This window comes from Callithrix jacchus, chromosome 7, assembly GCF_049354715.1.
Source record: "Callithrix jacchus isolate 240 chromosome 7, calJac240_pri, whole genome shotgun sequence".
NCBI classification, from domain to species: Eukaryota; Metazoa; Chordata; class Mammalia; order Primates; family Cebidae; genus Callithrix; species Callithrix jacchus.
The window spans coordinates 47,565,069-47,588,030 of NC_133508.1; the positions used below are offsets into that span (position 1 = coordinate 47,565,069).

Below are 22,962 nucleotides of genomic sequence, written 5' to 3' on the forward strand. Positions count from 1 at the left end.
TGTGTTCCTGAGGGAAGACGATTTGCTGGTGGGAGCTACGAGCCCCAAGCCTGGGCAGGACGAGCCCTGAGGGAGGCGAGCTCTTTGTGCCAGCAGGCTAGGAACTCAGTCCCGAGCTTCCCGCTATCCAGGACTCCTCTGTCCTCCAGGGGGTCCCTTCCAAAGGTCTCACCCGGCCCAGCTGATATAACTCGTTTTGCCATTGCTTCATTTTTAGGACCGCTGGCGTCAAGGAAGTAACAACACAGGATGCCCCCTGGGGTTGACTGCCCCATGGAATTCTGGACCAAGGAGGAGAATCAGAGCGTTGTGGTTGACTTCCTGCTGCCCACAGGGGTCTACCTGAACTTCCCTGTGTCGCGCAATGCCAACCTCAGCACCATCAAGCAGGTATAGCCTCCATCTGCTCCTCAGACCTCGGTGCTAAGAGAGAGATGGACAGATGGACGGACAGATGGGCAGACAGATGGAGATGCATTGCTTCTCAGACTTGGGCTCCCCAGATGAGAATTTTAAAAGATAAATTATGGTTCGTTTTTGTTTTGTTTTGAGACGGAATTTCGCTCTTCTTGCTGGAGTGCTGTGGCACAATCTCAGCTCACTGTAACCTCTACTTCCTGATTCAAGCTATTCTCCTGCCTCAGCCTCCCGAGTAGCCGGGATTACAGGCGTGTGCCACCACACCCAGCTAATTTTTGTATTTTTAGTAGAGATGGGACTTCACCATGTTGGTCAGGCTGGTTTCAAACTCTTGACCTCAGGTGATGCACCCACCTCAGCCTCCCAAAGTGCTGGGATTACAGGCGTGAGCCACCGTTCCTGGACGTTTTTTGTTTTTTTTTTTTGAGACGGTCTCGCTCAGTCACCTAGGCTGGACTGCAGTGGCACAATTTTGGCTCAGTTGCAACCTCTGCCTCCCAGGCTCAAGCAATTCTTGTGCCTCAGCCTCCCGAGTAGCTGGGACTACAGGCATGCACCACTGCACCTGGCTAATTTTTGAATTTTTAGTAGAGATTGGGTTTCACCATGTTGGCCTGGCTGGTCTTGATCTTCTGAGCTCAAATGATCCATCTGCTTGACCTCCCAAAGTGCTGGAATTAAAGGCATAAGCCACTGCACCCAGCCCAGAAGATAAATAGTGTCTATGAGTTGTTTAAGACTTTGGTTGAGTTCACCTACTCTGAGTTCAACTTTCCCCATTTAACAGTGTATGTGAGCCTGGCACTGTGGCTCATGCCTGTAATCCCATCACTTTGAGAGGCTGAGGCAGGCAGGTCACAAGGCCCAGAGATCAAGACTATCCTGGTCAACATGGCGAAACTCTGTCTCTACTAAAAATACAAAAATTAGCCTGGTGTGGTGGTGCGCGCCTGTAGTCCCAGCTACTCAGGAGGCTGAGGCAGGAGAATCGCTCAAACGCGGGAGGCTGAGCTTGAGTGAGCCAAGATTGTGTTACTGCGCTCCAGCCTGAGCAACGGAGCAGACTCCATCTCAAAAAAAAAAACAAAGGTGTATGTTTCACTCTGCTCAGTTGTCTGATTATTCATTACTAGATGAGATTACGGGTTGCCTTCCACGTGGGCTTTCATCCTATTCATAACTGTGCCATCATTTTTTTGATTTGAGGTCTCACTGTTGCCCAGGCTGGAGCCCAGTAGTGCAATCACGGCTCACTGCAGCCTCAGCCCAGGCTTAGGTGATCCTCACACCTCAGCCTCCTGAGTAGTTGAGACTATAGGCACGCACCATCACGCCCAGCTAATTTTTTTTTTTGTGTGTGTGTGGAGACAGGGTTTCACCATGTTGCTCAGGCTAGAATGTGCCATCGTTTTTGAAACCACACCCCATCCATGGCTGCCTAAGTGTTTTACAGGTCTTTTGTCTTTAAAGCTGTTGCCATAGTAAACAACATCTTTGGAAGGAGATTTTGGTTTGTTGAATAACCTTCAGGATGGACTACTGAGTTGAAGGATTGAATATGTGGATGGTATTTGGTGGCTATCGTCTCGGGACCTTCCAGAGGGCTTGTGCCCCTTACTAAGTGTGGGACTTGAGGGATCTTGCCTTAGGCTGTGGGAGCGCAGGACCTTATCCCAGAATTTTATTTTACTTTATTTTATTTTTATTTTTTGAGACAGGCTTTCACTCTGTTGCCCAGGCTGGAGTGTGGTGGCGCAATCTCAGCTCACTGCAACCTTTGCCTCCCAGGTTCAAGCAATTCTCCTACCTCAGCCTCCCAAGCAGCTAGGACTATAGGTGCCTGCCACCACGCCTGGCTAATTTTTATATTTTTAACAGAGATGGGATTTCGCCATATTGGGCAGGCTGGTCTCGAACTCTTGACCTCGAGTGATCTGCCCACCTCAGCCTCCCAAAGTCCTGGGATTATAGCTGTGAGCCACCGTACCCGGCCCTTATCCCAGAATTTTAAAAGCTATAATCGGGAGCAGGGGAAAAAAAACCAGAGAAGTAGTGGATCATTCGTGAGAGTTTTTTCTTCTTCTCTTCCTGGGAGATGTCTTTAAAAATTGTTTCTTTTTCCTTCCACTGGAAAAGGAATACAGGTACATTGCCGTTTAGGAGAAGGCCGGGCGTGGTGGCTCATGCCTCTAATCCCAGCACCTTGGGAGGCTGAGGGAGGAGAATTGCTTGATCCTGAGAGTTTAAGACCAGCCTGGGCCACATAACAAAACCCTGTCACTATAGAAAATAAAAAGTTTAAAAATTAGCTAGGGCCAGGCATGGTGGCTCATGCCTCTAATCTTAGTACTTTGGGAGGCCAAGGTGGGTGAATCACCTGAGGTCAGGAGTTTGAGACCAGCCTGGCCAACATGGTGAATCCCTGTCTCTACCAAAAATACAAAAATTAGCTGGGTGTGGTGGTGGATGCCTGTAATCCCAGCTACTCAGGAGGCTGAGGCAGGAGAATTGCTTGAACCCAGGAGGCAGAGGTTTAAGTGAACCGAGATCACGCCATTGCACTCCAGCCTGGGCAACAAGAGCAAAACTCTGTCTCAAAAAATAAAAAAAATCAGCTTGTGTGGTGGCATGTATGTACTCGGAGGCTGAGGCAGGAGGATCACCTGGGCCTGGGAGTTTGAGGCTGCAGTGAGCCATGATCCGCCACTGCACTCCAGCCTGGGTGACAGAGTAAAACCCCGTCCGTAAAAAAAATAAATAAATAAACAAAAACACAAATAATAAATAAAATTGAGGAAAAAGTAGGAAAAGGGAAAAAATGACCTGTGATCCAGCCGTGTGAGGCAACTGCAGTGAATGCTTTGGCTAGCCTGTTTCTCCTGTCTAGTTTCGATTTTGTGATAATTCTGGTTATGACCTTTCATATCTTTTTTTCTCTGAGTTAACGATACAACATCTCATTCATGTTATTAACTTTATATAGATACCATTTTATTTTCTTTTATTTCTCTTGAGAAGGGTCTCACTTTGTTGTCCAGGCCAGAATGCAGCGGCATAAACCTAGCTCCCCTGCAGCCTCGACCTCCTGGGCTCAAGCGATCATCCCATCTTAGCCTGCTGAGTAGCTGGGACTCCGGGCATGCACCACCATGCCTAGCTAATTTTATTTTTAAATTTTTTGTAGCAGTAGGACCTTGCCATGTTGCCCAAGCTATAGATATCATTTTAGTTTTTTACTTTTATACTTTTTTTTGAGACAGGGTCTTGCTCTGTCATCCAGGCTGTAGTGCAATGGCACGATCACAGCTCACGGCAGCCTCAATCTCCTGTGCTCAAAAGATTCTCCCACCTCAGCCTCCTGAGTACCTGGGACTACAGGTATATGCTACCATACCCAGCTAATTTTTTATTTTTTGTAGAGATCAAGTCTTACTATGTTGCCCAGGCTGGCCTTGAACTCCAGTGCTCAAGTGATCCTCCCACCTCTACCTCTCAAAGTACTGGGATTACAGGAGTGAGCTACCATACCTGACCTAGATATCATCTAAATCAGTCTTATTTTTCCATTTACAGAGCTGTGCATGTGGGTTATTAAAATCCAAACAGTGCAGAGACATAACGCCCACATCTCAATTTGGTTTCGATTCTTCATAGATGTATTTATCTTAGGGGTCACAGAGTAAATATTTTAGCCGTTGCTGGCTGACTCTCTTATCTGTCTCAATAATTCAGTTCTTCTAACATTGGATGGGAGCAGCCCTGGGTGATATGCAAATGAAGGGCCTGGCTTTGTGAGGATAACCAGGTGGCAGGTGGATTTGGCCAGGAAAATGGTGGTTGGCCAACCCCTGGTCTATGCCGCCTGAGATGTTTATTACGGTGTTGTTTTTTTTTTTTTTTTTTGGATATGTTTATTAGGGTGGTTTTTTTTTTTTTTTTGAGACAGAGTTTTGCTTTTGTTGCCCAAGCTGGAGTGCAATGGTGCAATCTCGGCTCGATGCAACCTTCACCTCCTGGGTTCAATAGATTCTCCTACCTCAGCCTCCTGAGTAGTTGGGATTTTGCTACTCCACATAGCACCACCACGCCTAGCTAATTGTTGTATTTTTAGTAGAAATGTGGTTTCACCATGTTGACCAGGCTGGTCTCAAACTCCTGATGTCAGGTGATCTCCCCCGACTCTGCCTCCCAAAGTGCTGGGATTACAGGCGTGAGCCACCGTGCCCAGCCAGGTTTTTTTTTTTTCTTTAATGGAAATGGGCTTGACTCACACCTGCTGCTCTATATCTTGGAGTTCTCCCCTTGCAACACTGGGACCTTTCCTCCTTCCCTGTCTTCTCTGTGACTCAGGTGAGCACCTTTCAACTGCTTGTTGCTGTGGGAGGTCTGGAGGCCCATCACCCCAGGGCACACACTCCATGGAGAGCTCTCTTTGGGCCCCTTGCTGTGTTAAATATTTCTGAGTTTGTTGTCAACATTTAAAAATCAGGGTTGCTGGGCACAGTGGCTCGTGCCTGTAATCCCAGCACTTTGGGAGGCCGAGGTGGGCAGATCACCTGAGGTTGGGAGTTTGAGACACGCCTGACCAACATGGAGAAACCCTGTCTCTCTCTTTTTAATTTTTTTAAAGACGGAGAAACCCTGTCTCTACTAAAAAGATGAAATTACCCAGGCATGGTGGTGCATGCCTGTAATCCCAGCTACTCACTCGGGAGGCTTAGGCAGGAGAATCACTTGAACCCGGGAGGTGGACGTTGCAGTGAGCCGAGATGGTGACATTGTACTCCAGCTTGGGCAACAAGAGCCAAACTCTGTCTTGAAAAAGAAAGAAAACCAGGGTGTGCTGGGCACGGTGGCTCATGCCTATAATCCCAGCATTTTGGGAGGCCAAGGCAGGCAGATCACCTGAGGTCAGGAATTCAAGACCATCCTAGCCAACATGGCAAAACCCCAGCTCTACTTGGGAAAAAAATAATTAGCTGGATCTGAATCACCGCACCCAGTAAATAAATAAATAAATGAAAATTTAAAAACATAGCTGGGCATGGTGGTGCACGCCTGTAATCCCGGCTACTGAGGAGGCTAAGGCAAGAGAATGAATCACTTGAACCTGGGAGGTGGAGGTTGCAGTGAGCTGAGATTGCACCACTGCACTCCAGCCTAGGCGACAGAGTGGGACTCCATCTAAAAAATAAAATAAATAGTTGAAGAACTGCAGGACAGTTAGCTGGGCTGTGTGAAGATCATGGCCGCATGTCTCTGGAGTGACCTAGGGTTGTCCTGACCTCTGGAGGGGAGCCTGTAGGACATGGTGCCAGCTCCAGATCTCAGCACCTCCTAGGTACCCCCACAGAAGGGCAGCCGTGGAGAAGTCTGTCCACCCATGGTTAGTGCCCAGGGGGCTGCAGAGAGCGCAGATCATGGGGTCTGCCTCTGCCCTCTCGGAGGTTCGGACCCCCCAGGCTGGAGGCCAGCCCTCCACCTGCCTTCCGCCTCCCACCTCCCAGAGGCTGCCTTGGGTGGAGGGGCTGACTGGTGACTGTTCCCCCAGCTGCTATGGCACCGTGCCCAGTATGAGCCACTCTTCCACATGCTCAACGGCCCTGAGGCCTATGTGTTCACCTGCATCAACCAGACCGCGGAGCAGCAGGAGCTGGAGGACGAGCAGCGGCGGCTGTGCGACGTGCAGCCCTTCCTGCCCGTCCTGCGCCTGGTGGCCCGAGAGGGCGACCGCGTGAAGAAGCTCATCAACTCGCAGATCAGCCTCCTCATCGGCAAAGGTAGCCCTGCCGGGTGGGCTACATGGCCAGCTGGCCTGCCCGCCCTGTCTGTCTGCTGACCTGGCCCTCCCCGCCTCTCAGGCCTCCACGAGTTTGACTCCTTGTGCGACCCAGAAGTGAACGACTTTCGCACCAAGATGTGCCAGTTCTGTGAGGAGGCAGCTGCGCGCCGGCAGCAGCTGAGCTGGGAGGCCTGGCTGCAGTACAGCTTCCCGCTGCAGCTGGAGCCCTCAGCTCGAACCTGGGGGCCTGGCACCCTGCGGCTCCCCAACCGGGCCCTCCTGGTCAATGTCAAGTTTGAGGGTAGCGAGGTAAGCCCATGTGTGGCCTGCAGCATCCAGGCTGCTCTGTCCATGGGGGGCGCTTCCTCTGAGAAACTCCTCAGTCATCCACAAGCCTCCCCCTGCCAGCGGCATCAGATGGTGTTTGCCAGGTGTCTGTACATGTGTGGGGCTCAGCTGAACATCCCCCCAGGCAAGCTTGATGTGGCAGGATGGCCAAGTGGTGTGGGGCATTGGGCATTGGTCTGTTCATTCTTTGAACAAATATTTCCTGGTGTAGGCCATAGGCTTTCGTCCGTGAACTCCCCAGACCCTGTCCTTGGGGGCAAATAGGCACCCTGGCCCTGCGCCCCAGAACCCCTTGGGGCCTCGAAGGCAGACGACTGACCTCCCTCCTCCCTGCAGGAGAGCTTCACCTTCCAGGTTTCCACCAAGGATGTGCCTCTGGCGCTGATGGCCTGTGCCCTGCGGAAGAAGGCCACGGTGTTCCGGCAGCCGCTGGTGGAGCAGCCAGAAGACTACACGCTGCAGGTGAACGGCAGGCACGAGTACCTGTATGGCAGCTACCCGCTTTGCCAGTTCCAGGTGAGGCTGCTGAGGCCGTCTGTGCCCTGGGCTCCCGCTGCCCTGGACGGGGCCTGGGTGGGAGATGGGGAGCTGACCTTTGGGCGCATCTGGAGCCTGCTGAGCCAGGCCTCTGGGTCACTGCCAGAGCATCCCCTTGTAGGGCTACCCTCTGAGAGCACAAGGAGGGGCTCCATGTTCAGGAGGTGGAGGCAGGGCAGGCAACACCAACAGGAAGTCCTCCCCTCCTGCAAGGCCTGGGACAGGCAGGGGGCACCTTGGGGGGGTCCTGGGAATCCTGGGGTCCAGGGAGTGGTTGGACTGCCCCACTGGCAGCTCACCCTGCACCCTGTCTCAGTACATCTGCAGCTGCCTGCACAGTGGGCTGACCCCTCACCTGACCATGGTCCACTTCTCCTCCATCCTCGCCATGCGAGATGAGCAGAGCAACCCTGCCCCCCAGGTCCAGAAGCCTCGCTCCAAGCCACCTCCCATTCCTGCAAAGAAGGTGAGATGGTGCTTCCTGCCTCCCCACCCAGCCATGGGTCCGACTGGCGTCCGACGCCAGGCTCCCCGGGCACTTAATGTGGAGAGGTGGGGCTTTGGGCTGGGGAAGCCAGCACAGCTGACTGGTGTCCTGGGCTGGGGGCCTGTAGGGCTACAGGGGTTGGGGGGCAGCCTGTACCTGGCTCACCACTGTCCTTCTCCTCTGCAGAACTCAGGGGTGTCGGGGCCCCCTGGGGAGCGTGCATGGCAGGCTTTCTGGTAAAGGATAGTGTTGTGGACAGGGTCCCAAGACTGGCCGCAAACCTGTGACCCTCTCACCCTGCCCCCGAGTGGTCACAGGCCTCGCCATGGGCCAGGGAGACCAGCCGTGCTTTGAGCAGAATTAACAGCCCTGCTTCCCGGCCCCCAGCCCTCCTCTGTGTCCCTGTGGTCCCTGGACCAGCCGTTCTGCATCGAGCTCATCCAGGGCAGCAAAGTGAACGCCGACGAGCGGATGAAGGTGGGGCTCCTGGGATAGGTGGGGGAGCCGCTGTGTTTTTGCACAAACAAGGTGGCTGCATCCTAGAGGGGCAGCAGAGGAAGGGGGGCATCACATGAAAGCCACCTGACCACATTACCCAGCAGCCCTGCCTGGGGCTCCGTGAGCTGCTTGAAAACAGGAAGTGGGGAGGGGGCGGGCCAGCGGCCCTGGAGGCCGATTCGATTCGTAGAAACTTGGGGCCGAACAGCGTTCTGGGTATTTGGCTTCGGTGGAGGTTGTGGGGCCAGGTTCAGCCCAGGGATAGAGACCGCAGAGCTGGGGGAGGGGCCGGGCATGGCAGAGGGGCTGGGTCCAGCTGGGCTGGGGGCCTGGGCGCTCCCAGGAGGCACCAGGGCGGTGTCTGCAGCCTGTGCAGGCTGCACTGCCTCAACCCTGGGGCCTGAGCCCACCTCGCTGCTGTCCTGTAGTTGCTTCACACTTCCATACACTCCCTGGCAACAGCCTGCAGGCATGGGTTTCATCGTCCTGTGGGCCGGACATGATACCTGAGTTCTCAGGGACTGGTTCTCCTGCCTGGAGCGTGTTTCGCTGGGGAAGTTGTATAAGCAGGGCAGGTCTGCGTTCTCCTGGCAGGAATGAGAGGGATTGGATCAGAGGGGCTTCCAGGGTGGCATCAGGTGGGACTGGAGGGAGCCGGACATCAGGTGGCAGGAAAAGTCCATCCCCACCCACATGGGCTCATGGGAATCAGAAGTACAGGGAGGCCTAGCATGTTAGAGCAAAGGTCCCTGGAGCTCCTGATCCCTGATGGGGAAACTGAGGCCCAGAGTGGGGAATGGACATGCCCTGAGGTCTTAGAGTTGGGGGAGCTGAGCCGGGTGCCCATGCACAGCCCGTGATACCTCCTCTCACCCCAGGGCCACTCGTGCCACTCAGGCCTTCCTTGTGCTGTGCCGTCACCTCCACGTGGGATGTGGAGTTCAGACCCACCTGAGGACATTCAAGGGGAGAGTCAGACCTCCTTAACGGGAGGGGAGAGGGCTGGGCCTCTGCCTCCTCACCCCTTGTCCCTGCACTTTCCACAGCTGGTGGTGCAGGCCGGGCTTTTCCACGGTAACGAGATGCTGTGCAAGACGGTGTCCAGCTCGGAGGTGAGCGTGTGCTCGGAGCCCGTGTGGAAGCAGCGGCTGGAGTTTGACATCAGCATCAGCGACCTGCCCCGCATGGCCCGTCTCTGCTTTGCGCTATATGCCGTGATTGAGAAAGCCAAGAAGGCTCGCTCCACCAAGAAGAAGTCCAAGAAGGCGGTGGGTCCCAGGGCCGGCCTGAAGGGCTGCAGGCCCCGGAGAGCCAGGCTGCCCCTTGCTGGGCACTCACCGTCCTCCTCCCAGCAAGCACTCAGCGAGGGGATGGGGGTCCTGGGATTGCTAGTGGGCCCCAACCTTCTCACCCACCGCAGTCTGGCCACCAGCCTTGTTCCAGGGACCCCTCTGGGCTCCTGGGCTCCTGGGCATGCTGCCTTGGAATATCTGGCTTGGGCTGTGGTCCCGAGGGAAGGGAACAAACACAGTGTCACACCTGGAGCAGAAAAGTCTGAATCAGCGGCCGGCTGGGAGGGCTCCCTGGCTGGGCGCTGAGTCACGGTCCCAGGATATGACTCCCCTCAGAGCTGACTCACTCCAAGCTGAGCTGGGCCTATTTGGGGATTTCTCAAGCAGCCAGGAGTAAGGGTGAGGGTGAGAACAGGAGAGAGCAGCAGGTGTCAGTTGGCCTCACCACTGGAGTCCCCAGTGGAAAGAGGAAGAAGCAGCTCCTTTCCTTCCCTAAGTAGGGTCTCCCAGGGGTCTGGTTGGGAGACCTTAGCTGGGCTGTGGGTCTTCTCAGTGGGGTCCCTGGGGGAGGGCAGGGAAGCTGGGTCTGGAGGCCCCTGAGTGGCTGTCCTCATCTGCCCTGTCCTTCTGCAGGACTGCCCCATTGCCTGGGCCAACCTCATGCTGTTTGACTACAAGGACCAGCTTAAGACTGGGGAACGCTGCCTCCACATGTGGCCCTCTGTCCCAGGTCCGCCCAGGCCTGGGAGGGAGAGGCTTTGGGGAGTGTGAGGGTCCCAGAGACACTGTCTCCCCTCTACAACCTCATGTGTCCCTGTGTTCAGATGAGAAAGGGGAGCTGCTGAACCCCACCGGCACCGTGCGCAGTAACCCCAACTCAGACAGTGCCGCCGCCCTGCTCATCTGCCTGCCTGAGGTGGCCCCGTACCCCGTGTACTACCCGCCCCTGGAGAAGGTCAGTGGGGCCCTGCCACATGAGGCTGAGGGGTTGACGAAGAGCCCTCCTCGCCCTGCTCCTGGAGCTCTTCAGCTTTTCAGGCATATTTGGGGCCTTTCCAGGGGCCATTTTGCCTGTGGGAACGCTGCACAGTGTCTAATGACATTTTCAGTTGTCACAGCTGCTGGGAGGGAGGGATGCTCTTGGCATCTGGTAGGTGGAGGCCAGAGCTGCTGTGGCTGTCCCTCCATGCCCGGGACAGCGCCCCCTCGAGGATGATCGGGGTGGAGATGCCCTGCCTGGGAATCCCGCCTGGGCTGGTCCAGGCCCCGAGGACGAGGACACTGAGGGCAGCTGCTTGTTGCAGATCTTGGAGCTGGGGCGGCACAGCGAGTGCGTGCGTGTCACGGAGGAGGAGGTGAGCGGGGTGGGGGTGTGGGGTGGGGGGCATGGAGCCAGCCGGGAGCCAGAGCCCTCACCCCTGCGCACACTCCTCAGCAGCTGCAGCTGCGGGAAATCCTGGAGCGGCGGGGGTGTGGGGAGCTGTATGAGCATGAGAAGGACCTGCTGTGGAAGCTGAGGCACGAAGTCCAGGAGCGCTTCCCAGAGGCATTAGCCCGGCTGCTGCTGGTCACCAAGTGGAACAAGCATGAGGATGTGGCCCAGGTGGGTGGGGAGGGGCACCTGGGGGTGGAGCTGGGGGCAGACCACAGCCTCTGGCCACCCACCAGCCTGACTCCGGCCACCCACCACCCTGACCCCGGCCAACCCCACTCTGATTCCGGCCCACCCCACCCTGATCCCAGCCCCCCCCACCCTGACCCTGGCCAACCCTCACCCTGACCCCGGCCCACCCCACCCACCACCCTGAACCCGGCCACCCACCACCCTGAACCTGGCCACCCACCACCCTGATCCCAGCCCACCCCACCCTGACCCCGGCCAACCCCCACTCTGACCCCAGCCGTCCACCACCCTGACCCCAGGGACCCCAACCTTGACTTGGGCTCTCCCCAGATGCTGTACCTGCTGTGTTCCTGGCCAGAACTGCCCGTCCTGGGCGCCCTAGAGCTGCTGGACTTCAGCTTCCCCGATTGCCACGTGGGCTCCTTCGCCATCAAGTCCCTGCGGAAACTGACGTGAGTCCCAGCTGGGTGCTCCCCACTGCTCCAGCGTGCAGCTGTGTGCCCTGGCTGCCAGGATGTGGGTGTGGGCAGGCCTGAAACTTCCTGTGGGCTTGCTCCCTCCTGCTTGTTGTCCCTCTGGCTGCCGCCCCCGTCCCAAGTTGGAGAGCTCCAGGCCCCAGCACCCTCCTTCCCTGCAGGGACGACGAGCTATTCCAGTACCTGCTGCAGCTGGTGCAGGTGCTCAAGTACGAGTCCTACCTGGACTGCGAGCTGACCAAATTCCTGCTGGACCGGGCCCTGGCCAACCGCAAGATCGGCCACTTCCTTTTCTGGCACCTCCGGTGGGTAGCGGGGACCCGCCCCAGCCATTTCTTTGGGAATCCCAGCCTCTGAGTCTCCCTGGAGGGCCGTAGGGGACGTTTCCAGCAGGCCTGTTTGTTCTGGCCAGGCTGGGTCATGTTGGGCAGGAGGGGCTGTGTGGCCCTCCCTGGCAAGGCTCAGCCCTCCCATCCCCCTGCAGCTCCGAGATGCACGTGCCATCGGTGGCCCTGCGCTTTGGCCTTATCCTGGAGGCCTACTGCAGGGGCAGCACCCACCACATGAAGGTGCTGATGAAGCAGGTGAGGCTCGGGGGTCCTGGGGGTGGGCAGGGGCGGCCCTGAGCCTCTGAGAACCCCAGGGCCAGGCCTAGGCTGGGACCTGCCCACTGCCGCCCTCCCATCTACCCACCAGGGGGAAGCACTGAGCAAGCTGAAGGCCCTGAATGACTTTGTCAAGCTGAGCTCTCAGAAGACCCCCAAGCCCCAGACCAAGGAGCTGATGCACCTATGCATGCGGCAGGAGGCCTACCTGGAGGCCCTCTCCCACCTGCAGTCCCCTCTTGACCCCAGCACCCTGCTGGCTGAAGTCTGGTAAGCCCAAGCCCCCCCATTAGGGCTCCTCCCACCCCTGGGAGGCCGGCAGAGGAGCCCCAGTGACCGCCTGCTCTCTGGCCCACAGCGTGGAGCAGTGTACCTTCATGGACTCCAAGATGAAGCCACTGTGGATCATGTATAGCAACGAGGAGGCCGGCAGCAGTGGCAGCGTGGGCATCATCTTTAAGAATGGGGACGGTGAGGCCTGGCCTCCCCACACCTCACCTGTACTGCCCGGGGTGTCCTGGGGTGATCATAGAGGGGGAGTGGAAAAGACGGAATCCTGGGACTTAGGGGAGTGAGTGTGGCTGGAAGCAGAGAACCTGCCAGAAACTCACGCCGCCTCTTCTCCCGCTGGCCGGCGGCACAGACCTCCGGCAGGACATGCTGACCCTGCAGATGATCCAGCTCATGGACGTCCTGTGGAAGCAGGAGGGGCTGGATCTGAGGTGAGGGCACCCCCGCCCCATCGTCCCTTGGTGTTTATGCCTGGCCAGAGAGGCTGTGCCTCTGGAGGAGTCCCTGTCAAAGGCGACATGACCATCTCAGCCAGGGAAAGAACTGTCCTAGGAAGAGCCGGGGACAGTGGGCAGCAGGGAGAGGGAAGGCTGCTCCTGGGACTTAGCGTGTACCCTGCTGTGTTGATTTCTTTGTCTGGGTGCCCCTGGCTCCCCAGCCAATCTTGGGATGCAGTGTCGTCTTCTCCCAAGTCCCCTGGCTGGTTCTCTTCCAAGCCAACCTGAGCTGAGCCTTGGTGCTTTCTGCACCTGGGATGCTGGTGCTCGCATCTCCAAGGAGCCAGCATCTCTGGCCGGGTTGGAGTGCAGTGTCATGATCTCACCTCACTGAGACCTTCGCCTCCCGAGTTCAAGCAATTCCCCTGCCTCACCCTTCCAAGTAGCTGGGACTACAGGTGTAAGCCACCATGCCCGGCTAGCTTTTCATATTTTAGTAGAGACGGTAGTTTCACCATGTTGGCTAGTCTGGCCTCGATCTCCTGATGTCATGATCCACATGCCTCAGCCTCCCAAAGTGCTGGGATTACAGGCATGAGCCACCACACCTGGCCTCTCCTCTGCTTTTTAGCAGCATCTTCTGTGGCCTTTTAGGACACCTTGAATTTCCAAGGCTCAAGTGGCCTCAGGGATGACTCTTGACCATGACATCTGCCTGTCCCTCTTCCCACTTGCCTAGGATGACACCCTATGGCTGCCTCCCCACCGGGGACCGCACCGGCCTTATTGAGGTGGTCCTCCGCTCGGACACCATTGCCAACATCCAACTCAACAAGAGCAACATGGCAGCCACAGCCGCCTTCAACAAGGACGCCCTGCTCAACTGGCTGAAGTCCAAGAACCCGGGGTAGGTTTCAGGCCCAGGGGTAGGCCCCTCTCCTTCCTGAGAGGTGTGGAATGGGAGCACCTAGCCTGCCAGAGCAAAGGAACGGGGAGGAGCCTCAGACCATGGCTATTTCTACTTGGCTCAATTGAGGACCAGCCTGTGTCTGGGTTGGGGTGAGATGGGTCTCTGTCCCCCAAGTATCAGTATCGGCTCCTATGCGACACCATCCAAAGCACAGGAACTTTAAAAAAAAGCCATTTACAATTGGCTCACAAATCTGCAGCTTGAGCTGGGCTCAGCCGAGTGGCTCTTTTGCTGGTTTCGCAGAATCGGTTGCGCAGCTGCTCTCCTCTGGTACCTTAACTGGGCAGGAGGGTCTGAAATAACCCGTTTCCTTCCTGGGGCCTTGGCACCAGCTGTTGGTGATACCTCTCTGCATGTGGCCTCCTCATTTAGCAGCCTCACCTTCCCTGGGTAGCTCTGTGTTGAAGGGGTGGGGTTCAAGATCTGCAGGTGTCCTCAGGCCTTGGCTCTGGAGCAGCATCTGCAAGCGATGCCCAGCATTGTGTCCTCCAGGTTCTATTGCTCAAAGCAGGTCACAGGGCCAGATTCAAGGGGAGAGGGAGAGGGAGTGATAAGCCACCTCTTGGTAGGGAGCTACAGAACGGTATGGTCATGGTTTTCAATCTTCCCCACCCAGGGAGGCCCTGGATCGAGCCATCGAGGAGTTCACACTCTCCTGTGCTGGCTACTGTGTGGCCACGTACGTGCTGGGCATCGGCGATCGACACAGCGACAACATCATGATCCGAGAGAGTGGGCAGGTACGGGGGTGGTGCTGGCAGTGGCTGCAGGGACCTGGCTTCTGGCCCCAGCCTGCTGGCCCTTCTGCCTGGCACACAGCTCTGCGGCAGGGGTCCCCAAGCCCTGTTGGTTTCCCGTCTCCCTGGATTCTCTCTGCTCTGACACCTTCTCAATCCTCCCCCTCCTCTCCCCTCCCCTCCCCTCCTCTCAGCTGTTCCACATTGATTTTGGCCACTTTCTGGGGAATTTCAAGACCAAGTTTGGAATCAACCGCGAGCGTGTCCCGTTCATCCTCACCTATGACTTTGTCCATGTGATTCAGCAGGGGAAGACGAATAATAGTGAGAAATTTGAAAGGTAAGAGTGCCTGAGCCCCACCAGATGCCCCTTGGTGTGGGGCCCAGGGGAGGGGGCAGAGCTTCCCAGGCAGGGTGCAGGATGGGGCTCAGGTCTCAGCCCCACACCTGGCCCCCCACCCCAGCTGCTGACGGGTTTGGAACATGCCCCTGGCTTCCAGCTCCACCCTGCAGTGCCCCTTTTGGGCAGTGTGGACAGGTTTGTGGGTCGTGCAGGAGGCTGGCTGGGGTGTGGGGTTAGAGGAACTGGGGATCTTGTGTCCATTTCCAGAGCAAGGGCATGTGTCCTCTGGGAAGGGGCTGTTTGGATGCAGAGCAGCCGGCCTCTGTCGGCTTGTGGCTGGGAGGGCCTGGAGCCTCACCTCCTCTGCCCCTACCCCCTACAGGTTCCGGGGCTACTGTGAAAGGGCTTACACCATCCTGCGGCGCCACGGGCTTCTCTTCCTCCACCTCTTTGCCCTGATGCGGGCGGCAGGCCTGCCTGAGCTCAGCTGCTCCAAAGATATCCAGTATCTCAAGGTATGTGCCGGGCAGGAGACTGCTGTCACCAGTGGCCTTCCAAGGCCTGTCCTGGAGCAATGGGAAGCAGCTCAACCCAGGAGGGCCCTGAGTACAACAGGCCCCAAAGGGCACTGAGCTCCAAGTGCCTCATGCCATCCCAGGACCCAGCAGTGGGCGTGGTGGGCGGTGGAGGGGAAGTGGCTGGAGCAGCTGAGCCACCTGGGCATGGTCCCACTCAGTGGCCGATGTGTTGCGGCCTCTCCAGGTCGGCCCACTTGTGCTCGGGCTGCAGGGGCTCTGGGGTTCCCTGACGGCTGCATGAGAGCTGGCTCCCTCTGCCTTCTCAAAGGTATTTTTCCAGGCGAGACATGATGGCTCATACCTATAATCCTAGCACTTTGGGAGGCCAAGGCGGGCGGATCACCTGAGGTCAGGAGTTTGAGACCAGCCTGACCAACATGGCAAAACCCTGTCTCTACTGAAAATAAAAATTAGCCAGGCATGGTGGGGCAAGCCTGTAATCCCAGCTACTCATGAGGATGAGGCAGAAGAATTGCTTGAACACGAGACTGAGGCTGTAGTGAGCCTACGTCGCACCACTGCACTCCAGCTCAGGTGACAGGGCAAGGCTCTGTCTCAAAAAAAAAAAAAAGAAAAAGAAAAGAAATTAGCCAGGTGTGGTGGTAGGCGCCATATCCCAGCTACTCAGGAGGCTGAGGCAGGATAATCACTTCAACCCAGAAGGCAGAGGTTGCAGTGAGCCAAGATCGTGCTGGGCTACTCTCCAGCCTGGGTGACGTAGCAAGACTGTCTCAAAAATACATTTATTTATTTCCTTTCTGTGTCCTCTCCGTGTGAGGAGGCAGGGTGGGGCAGCGAGGCTGCTGGGGCCACATGTGCTTGCCAGGACATTCCCTGTGGCGCCCGATCCCTGCAGAAGGAAGCTGCTCCCATGCTCCTCCCAGAGCCACTTCTACACTGGGGGAGGCGAGGTCACGTGGGACCTGGGAGCTCTGGGCCAAGATGTCTTTGGCATCTTCATTTGGGGGTGGGTTGGGGGACTGTCTCTGGGTGGGATGGGAACAGAGAGCTTTTCCCAAGGTGCCGGGGGCTGTCTACTAACCCCTTGACACTGTGACTCTGAAGTCCCTAGAGGCCTGCATCCCGGAGCAGGATCCGGGACCCTTAATGTGGACACCGCTGTGATGTGTTTGCAGGACTCCCTGGCACTGGGGAAAACAGAGGAGGAGGCACTGAAGCACTTCCGAGTGAAGTTTAACGAGGCCCTCCGCGAGAGCTGGAAAACCAAAGTGAACTGGCTGGCCCACAACGTGTCCAAAGACAACAGGCAGTAGTGCTCCTCCCAGCCCCGGGCCCCAGAGTAGCCGGCCTCGGGCCGTGGGGACCAGGCACCTTGGTTGTCCATGGGCTGAAGAGCCTGAACTGCACCTCGTGGGAAAGAACCTACACAACTGCCTTTTGTTTACACTGGTTATTTATTTATGACTTGACATTTTTAAGGAACTAAACAGCCATAAAGGAAAACGCCTCCTTCGCACAGCGGCAGCGCTGGGCCCCTGGAGGCTGCACCTTGCTCTTGGCTGAGGACTGTCACTCCAAGTCTTCCAGCTGGTGGATCTGGGCCCAGTAAAGACTGTCGTCCTCCGGGGGCAACCTTCTTCCCAGGCCTTCCGCCAGACTGCCTGGGTCCTGGCGGTCACCTGGTGCCTACTGTCCGACAGGACACCCCGATTCTCATCGGCTCATGCAATCCACCTTACGTGTCCTCCTAGATGGAGTTCTGGCAGCTCCCCAAGGCGGCTGGGGTACCCTCCAGATTCAGGGATGCTTGCTCTCCACTTTTCAAGTGGGTCTTGGGTACGAGAATTCCCTCACCTCTCTACTGTAAAGCAATTTTGTTTGCAGGTAAGAAAATAATAGACAACTCACCAAACCTCTATGGCTGGGGAGCTCGGGCCCAGCCCTATAAAGCAGAATATATGCTGGTCCTCAGGGCGTGTGGAAGAGATCTGGCCTCATACAGCTCACCCCAGTCATGCGTGAAGGCGAAAGCAGGTCAGAGGCAAACACTCTGCCATTATCTCAATTTTTTTTTTTTTGAGCCAGAGTCTCTGTCCCTGAGGTTGGAGTGCGGTGGTATGACCTCGGCTCACTGCAGGCTCCACCTCCTGGGCTCAAGGGATTCTGCCTCAGCCTCCTGGGTAGCTGGGATCACAGGTGCGCACCACCATGCCTAGCCAGTTTTTGTATTCTTAGTAGAGACAGGGTTTCACCATGTTGACCAGGCTGACCTCAGGTGATCCGCCTGCCTCAGCCTCCCAAAGTGCTGGGATTACAGGTGTAAACCACCACACCTGGCCCACTCTGCCGCCTCTGAAAGCAGGTTTTAACAAAAGGATGAGGCCAGATCTCTTCTAGAACCACCACCTTTGGGAACCTGCTGTGAGCGTGCTCAGGTAGCAGACGTGTGAGCACGAGGGGCGTGCTGGGATCTGTTTTTCTGGCTGTACTTAGCTTGAAACAGCACAGGCTTCCTTAGGCCTCCAAAGCCTGGAATTGAGCAGCTGTAGAAATGCAGGTTCCAGGGCCTCTCCCAGCCTGCAGAAGCCAACTCTGCAGAGCGGGGGTAGGACTGTGGGCTTTTAGCAGCTCACAGATGATCCTAATGTATCAGCCGTGAACTCAGGCCCTGCCCGGTGATGCTACTGATCTCTCAAAGGTCTTCCAAAACTTAACAGAGCCAGAAGTAGCCGCCTGCTCAGTGGCTCTGGTGCCAGCTCTGTTTGATCCACCAGGGGTCTGCCAGCAGTCAGTGCCACCCGCGGGGCACCTCCCCAACCACACGCCTGTTCCTGGCAAGTGCTGAAACTCACCAGACCGTCTGCCTGTTCTGAAATGGGGAAAGCCGTGCGTGCATGTGTTATTTATTTCAGTGCGCCTGTGTGCGCGGGCGTGGGAGCATACTTTGCACAGCCGCAGCATTTCTGGTTTGGGTGTACAGTCTTGTGTGCCTGGTGAGAAGAGTATTTTCTATTTTTTTAAATCATTTCATGTTTCTGTGTGGGGAAGGTGAGTTCAGTATCACTGATGTGGGTTGAGACCAGCACTCTGTGAAACCTTGAAATGAGAAGTAAAGGCAGATGAAAAGAGAGAAAAGCCTTTTTATGTTCTTATGTTCTCGGCTCAAAAAGAAACAAGGGCGTGCAGGATTAAAATGAAAACAGGAGAGAAGACGAGCCCCACTCTGCCTGGAGTTAGAACCAGAGCTTTATTGTAGCGGATACACTTTCTGACCTATCATCGATATACACATCATCTGCAGAGGGAAACCGCAGCGGCGACATACAGCATGAGGACATCCCCTGGGTGTGAGCGTCCGCTGTCTAAACAGAGCAGCTACAGGGACGGGACATGGAGGATGGCCACACACCACACAGCGCAGCCGGCAGTGTCCTCAGAACGAGTGGTCAGGGCCACAGAACAATATTCAAAATGATTGCCCACCTGTTTTAGAAATCTAAAATTTTACATGTAACTAAGAGCAAAGTGCCATGTGGGTTTTAGACCATGATTTTCCTCTCCTTGTGCCCTACCACCACCAAGCAAAGCAGCAGGGCTCCTGGGGTAGAGACTTCACCCCCCTGCTAGCAGGAGGCATCCCAGGGGGCGCTGGGGAGGAGAGAGGAGAGAATAGGCTGTTTTGGAAAATTCTCGCACTTTGCCTTCGGGCCACGGATCTCTGTTGGATGTTCTGAGTACGGATAACTCAAGACTTCTGCTGTCTCTGAAGGGAGTGGCCAGTGGTCTGCAGGACGCCTGTCAGTTTCCTGTAGTCTATGCCCCTTTTACCATCAGGGAAACATACATCTAAGCATAAACCACAAGGCTGCACACAGTGAGTCTAGGCCGCTCCCTGTCGGAGGAGGAGTGTGGAAAAGGGGCCGGGGACCCCACACCCCACACCAAATTAGGAGCAGGTAGAATCCCAAAGGCAAGGCCCAGCTACTTGTAGCTACCAAAGAACAGTCCCTGATCCAGTCTCCTGAGCAGCACACGTAAGGGCCTGTGGCCCTGACTCCCAGCAACACTGGGGAGGGAGGGTGCCTTCTGGTGGGAAGAGCCCGTGCTCAGAGCTCTGAACGTCATTCACTTTACATTCCAGTCCTGGGTTACACTAGCACAAAGGACACAGGAATCCGATTTATTTACAAAATATTAAAAAGTCAGTTAATCATCTACACAGTACCCCCATCCTGCCATTATTTATACATGCACTAGTTTGGAAAAAATAAAAACTTTTTTTAAAAAAAGAAAAAAACGATTACCGGGTGGGAGTGAGCATTTTTTACCCTTTGTCAACGAGTCCAGCTGGCATGGCTATTCTGGAGTGCGAGGGCCGGGTCCTCTCCCCGCTGGGGGAGACAACTCCAGACACAAAGGCGGGGCCCAAGGCGCTGAGAGGCCCCTGCACGAGCCGGATGGCAGCCAGAGAGGACTCGTCAGCTCCTCATGGGACTGAAGAGAGCGACCAGGCAGAGGGTGGGGGGAGCCTAGGGTCCTACACACCAAGCACGGCGACAATCGCGGTGGGGAGGGGTCTGCACACCTACTGGCCGAAATGACTTTGTACACCATGGACCCTTGGGAATCGGAGAACGGATGATAGCAGAGTCTTCGGAAGCAGAAACAAAGGTGGCCAGGGATGCAGGTCAGTAGCTGAGGGTGGAGTCGTCCCACTCCAGCTGCTGCTGCCGGTTCACGTTCTGGGGGTCACCCTGCTCCCCCTCCTCCTCCTCACTGCTCTCCGACTCTGCACTGGTGATGTCATCTTCTTCCTCACCGTCTTCGCTCTCCTCTTCCTCCTCCTCCTCCTCTTCCTCCTCACTGCTGTGCTGGTCCTCGTATGTCTGGCAAAGAGAAGTGACAGCCACATGAGTCCAGCCTGGCCCACAGCCCCGTCACTCTCCCCTTTCGACAGCCAGAGGAAGGAGAACTCGCCCTAGCGTCTCCCTCCCCAGCAACAGGGCAGCCAGGATGGCACTGGAAGTTATCTTATTCAAGGTGAAGGGAAAACAAAGCACCAATCAGCAACCACGAAGTCGTCCACATACAAAGCAGCTGGGGAAAGCACCTCAGGTGCCCCACCAGAGAACTTGCAGGAGTACCATGACCCAAGAGCACCAAGCCCTGGCACAGCTCATCTCCACACACTCTAAGCAGGACGGCCTTGAATAAGGCCTCTCTGAGCCTCGGTTTACCCATCTGGGAAATGACACCTAAGGCCCAGGCTTGCTGTGTTGACGCAATGGAAAGTGTGTGAACGTGACGGAGCCGCGCCACCCTGGCTTCTCTGAGGCCCTGGCCTGCAGTGCCTCTCAGTCCTGGGGGCCGCCTGCCCGCTCCTACCTCCATGGGGTTGACGGTGATGGTCAGGGCGGAGTCGTCCCAGTCCATCTCGTTCTCCTTCCCGGTGTCCTGGTCCCGCATGGTCCGCTGATGTGCAGCCCGGATCCGAAAGACCCCCAGGATGATCATGAACACCAGGAAGCTGACACACACCACAATCACCACGGTCGCCGTGCTGGGGACAACTGCGGGAGAATGGGGGAGTGTGAGTGAAGTCGCTCAGCCAGAGGGCCACCGTATCCTTAACCTCCCTGGCTGTGCCTGGACCTCTCCTCAGCTGGAGAGCATGCTTCGCCTGAACCCACCCACAGATCAGGAGGAAATACCAGGAAGAACTCGGCACGGGCCTCCAATCTGGCTGGGCCACATTCTGCTCTGTGGCTGTGGTGACATCGTTTGTCCCCTTTGAGGGCTTTACTTCCCTTGTGTATGACGGGGAATAACTGGGACAGGGAATGCCCGGCGGTCGTTCTGAGCAGGAGAGGCTGTGCTCACGGTGGGGCTGGGGCAGGGTGGATGGCATGGGGCATCTGGGCTCCGTCTCCCTCCCCTTGTCCTACCTGCAAACGGGTGGGGGTTGGCCAGGTTGTGGCCTGACAGGTCAACAAAGGAGCGGTGTTCCGGGTGAACGAACTGGGGCTGGGCAGCCATGTGGTTGGCGTGTTCCAAGGGGTTTGCCGTGTGGATTACATTCACCTGCAGTACACAGAGAGAGGATCACTGGAGACAGCCTACCTGAGCCTGTCCAAGAGCGGACAGTGGAGTCGTGCAGCTGACATGACCAGTGCCACTCAAGAGTGGCTCCTGGACTGGAGCTAGGGACAAACGGAGCTACAGGAGAAGAAGAGAAGAAAAAAAAAAAAAGAGTAAGCACTTTAAAAGCAAACACAATTGGGAGGCAGAGGCGGGTGGATCACAAGGTCAAGAGACCGAGACCATCCTGGTCAACATGGTGAAACCCCATCTCTACTAAAACTACAAAAAATTAGCTGGGCATGGTGGCGCGTGCCTGGAATCCCAGCTACTCAGGAGGCTGAGGCAGGAGAATTGCCTGAACCCAGCAGGCGGAGGTTGTGGTGAGCCGAGATCGCACCATTACACTCCAGCCTGGGTAACGAGCGAAACTCCGTCTCAAAAAAACAAAAGAAAAGAAAAGAAAAAGAAAAAAACAAAAACCAACCAAACCAAAAGGAGTAATACGCACTCAGAAAGTGCTGCCACAATCTGATACTGCCGCACATCAGGAAGCGCCTCGCTTCCCTAGTTATTGTTACTTGTTGAGGCTGGGTCTTCCTCTGTTGCCCAGGCTGGAGTGCAGTAACTATTGACAGGCATAGTCACGGCTCACTGCAGCCTGGAACTTCGGTGCTGAAGTAATCCTCCCACCTCAGCCTGGCAAGTAGCTGGGACTACAGGCCAGCACCACCACACCTGGGCGCAATTCATTTTTACTGCATTTCATAAAAGAACATACCCAAAACAAGAACAGAAAAATAAACCAGTGGTCCTTCCCCATGGGTCACTGGGGAAGCACTGGCATAGACCTTTTCCCTCAAACCACAGTCATATGGAAGACGGCATCAATCACAAATGAAATTCATTTCATTTCAAATCTGTCACACTCTGGCTCAAACAACACGGGTGACAGTTCTACAGCACTGGATTTAGCATTCTGCTCGAGTTCATGGCGAGGTATTCCACTGCTAAGAGTAACTTTGGGTCTGTTTTCTTCAGGCCACAGAGGACCTGGGCAGTGAAGCAGCCGCTGGCTAGGTCTGTGGATGATCTCAAGAGCAGGGCGAGCTGCCCTCTAGCCATTGTGGCCTGTGAGTCACCACCACCAGCCTTGGCAGCACTGGTCCTGCCCCGTGCTAGTCCCTGCATGAGCCCCTCTCAGCCTGGGCCGAGGATTCAGCTTCATTTGCAGGAGGGCCAGTGAGCTGGCAAAGATGCAAAGAACCTTTGGTTCCCTGGGTGCTGCTCTTTCTAAAACAGCGTCCCTGGCCGGGAATAGTGGCTCATGCCTGTAATCCCAGCACTTTGGGAGGCAAGGCAGGTGGATCACCTGAGCCCAGGCAGGCAAGACCAGCCTGGGCAACACAGTGAGACATCTCTTAAATAAATAAATAAGCATCTTCCTGTTTCTCTCATGGGAAATCTCAAGAAGCCCAAAAGGCATTAATTGCCACTT

General features: G+C 56.0%; 2 protein-coding genes across 24 annotated transcripts in view; one reads left to right on the forward strand and one right to left on the reverse strand.

Moving 5' to 3' along the window:
• PIK3CD (phosphatidylinositol-4,5-bisphosphate 3-kinase catalytic subunit delta) overlaps positions 1-18,521 on the forward strand; it is a 71,676-nt gene extending 53,155 nt beyond the window's left edge. For 6 of the 20 annotated variants that reach the window (XM_035307642.3, XM_035307643.3, XM_078330315.1 and 3 more), the window contains 22 exons: positions 218-390; positions 5,972-6,200; positions 6,282-6,511; positions 6,887-7,066; positions 7,404-7,553; positions 7,962-8,051; positions 9,119-9,340; positions 9,998-10,094; positions 10,189-10,319; positions 10,669-10,719; positions 10,800-10,967; positions 11,319-11,440; positions 11,626-11,769; positions 11,949-12,048; positions 12,161-12,339; positions 12,428-12,540; positions 12,713-12,791; positions 13,537-13,704; positions 14,384-14,507; positions 14,699-14,844; positions 15,230-15,362; positions 16,562-18,521. In XM_035307642.3, coding sequence (XP_035163533.1) covers positions 250-390; positions 5,972-6,200; positions 6,282-6,511; positions 6,887-7,066; positions 7,404-7,553; positions 7,962-8,051; positions 9,119-9,340; positions 9,998-10,094; positions 10,189-10,319; positions 10,669-10,719; positions 10,800-10,967; positions 11,319-11,440; positions 11,626-11,769; positions 11,949-12,048; positions 12,161-12,339; positions 12,428-12,540; positions 12,713-12,791; positions 13,537-13,704; positions 14,384-14,507; positions 14,699-14,844; positions 15,230-15,362; positions 16,562-16,699 — 3,135 coding nt within the window. In that variant the 5' untranslated portion in view covers positions 218-249 and the 3' untranslated portion in view covers positions 16,700-18,521. Of the gene's footprint in view, positions 1-217; positions 391-3,661; positions 3,799-5,971; positions 6,201-6,281; positions 6,512-6,886; positions 7,067-7,403; positions 7,554-7,961; positions 8,052-9,118; positions 9,341-9,997; positions 10,095-10,188; positions 10,320-10,668; positions 10,720-10,799; positions 10,968-11,318; positions 11,441-11,625; positions 11,770-11,948; positions 12,049-12,160; positions 12,340-12,427; positions 12,541-12,712; positions 12,792-13,536; positions 13,705-14,383; positions 14,508-14,698; positions 14,845-15,229; positions 15,363-16,561 lie in introns of those variants that run through there. The other 14 variants (XM_078330316.1, XM_078330317.1, XM_078330319.1 and 11 more) reach the window with 5 other exon arrangements.
• Positions 18,522-18,614: 93 nt separating this feature from the next.
• Positions 18,615-22,962, reverse strand: part of CLSTN1 (calsyntenin 1) — a 104,849-nt gene continuing 100,501 nt past the window's right edge. For all 4 annotated transcript variants that reach the window (XM_035307653.3, XM_035307651.3, XM_035307652.3 and 1 more), the window contains 3 exons: positions 21,332-21,467; positions 20,772-20,956; positions 18,615-20,272 (listed from right to left, as the gene is read on the reverse strand). In XM_035307653.3, coding sequence (XP_035163544.1) covers positions 20,075-20,272; positions 20,772-20,956; positions 21,332-21,467 — 519 coding nt within the window. In that variant the 3' untranslated portion in view covers positions 18,615-20,074. The remainder of the gene's footprint in view (positions 20,273-20,771; positions 20,957-21,331; positions 21,468-22,962) is intronic.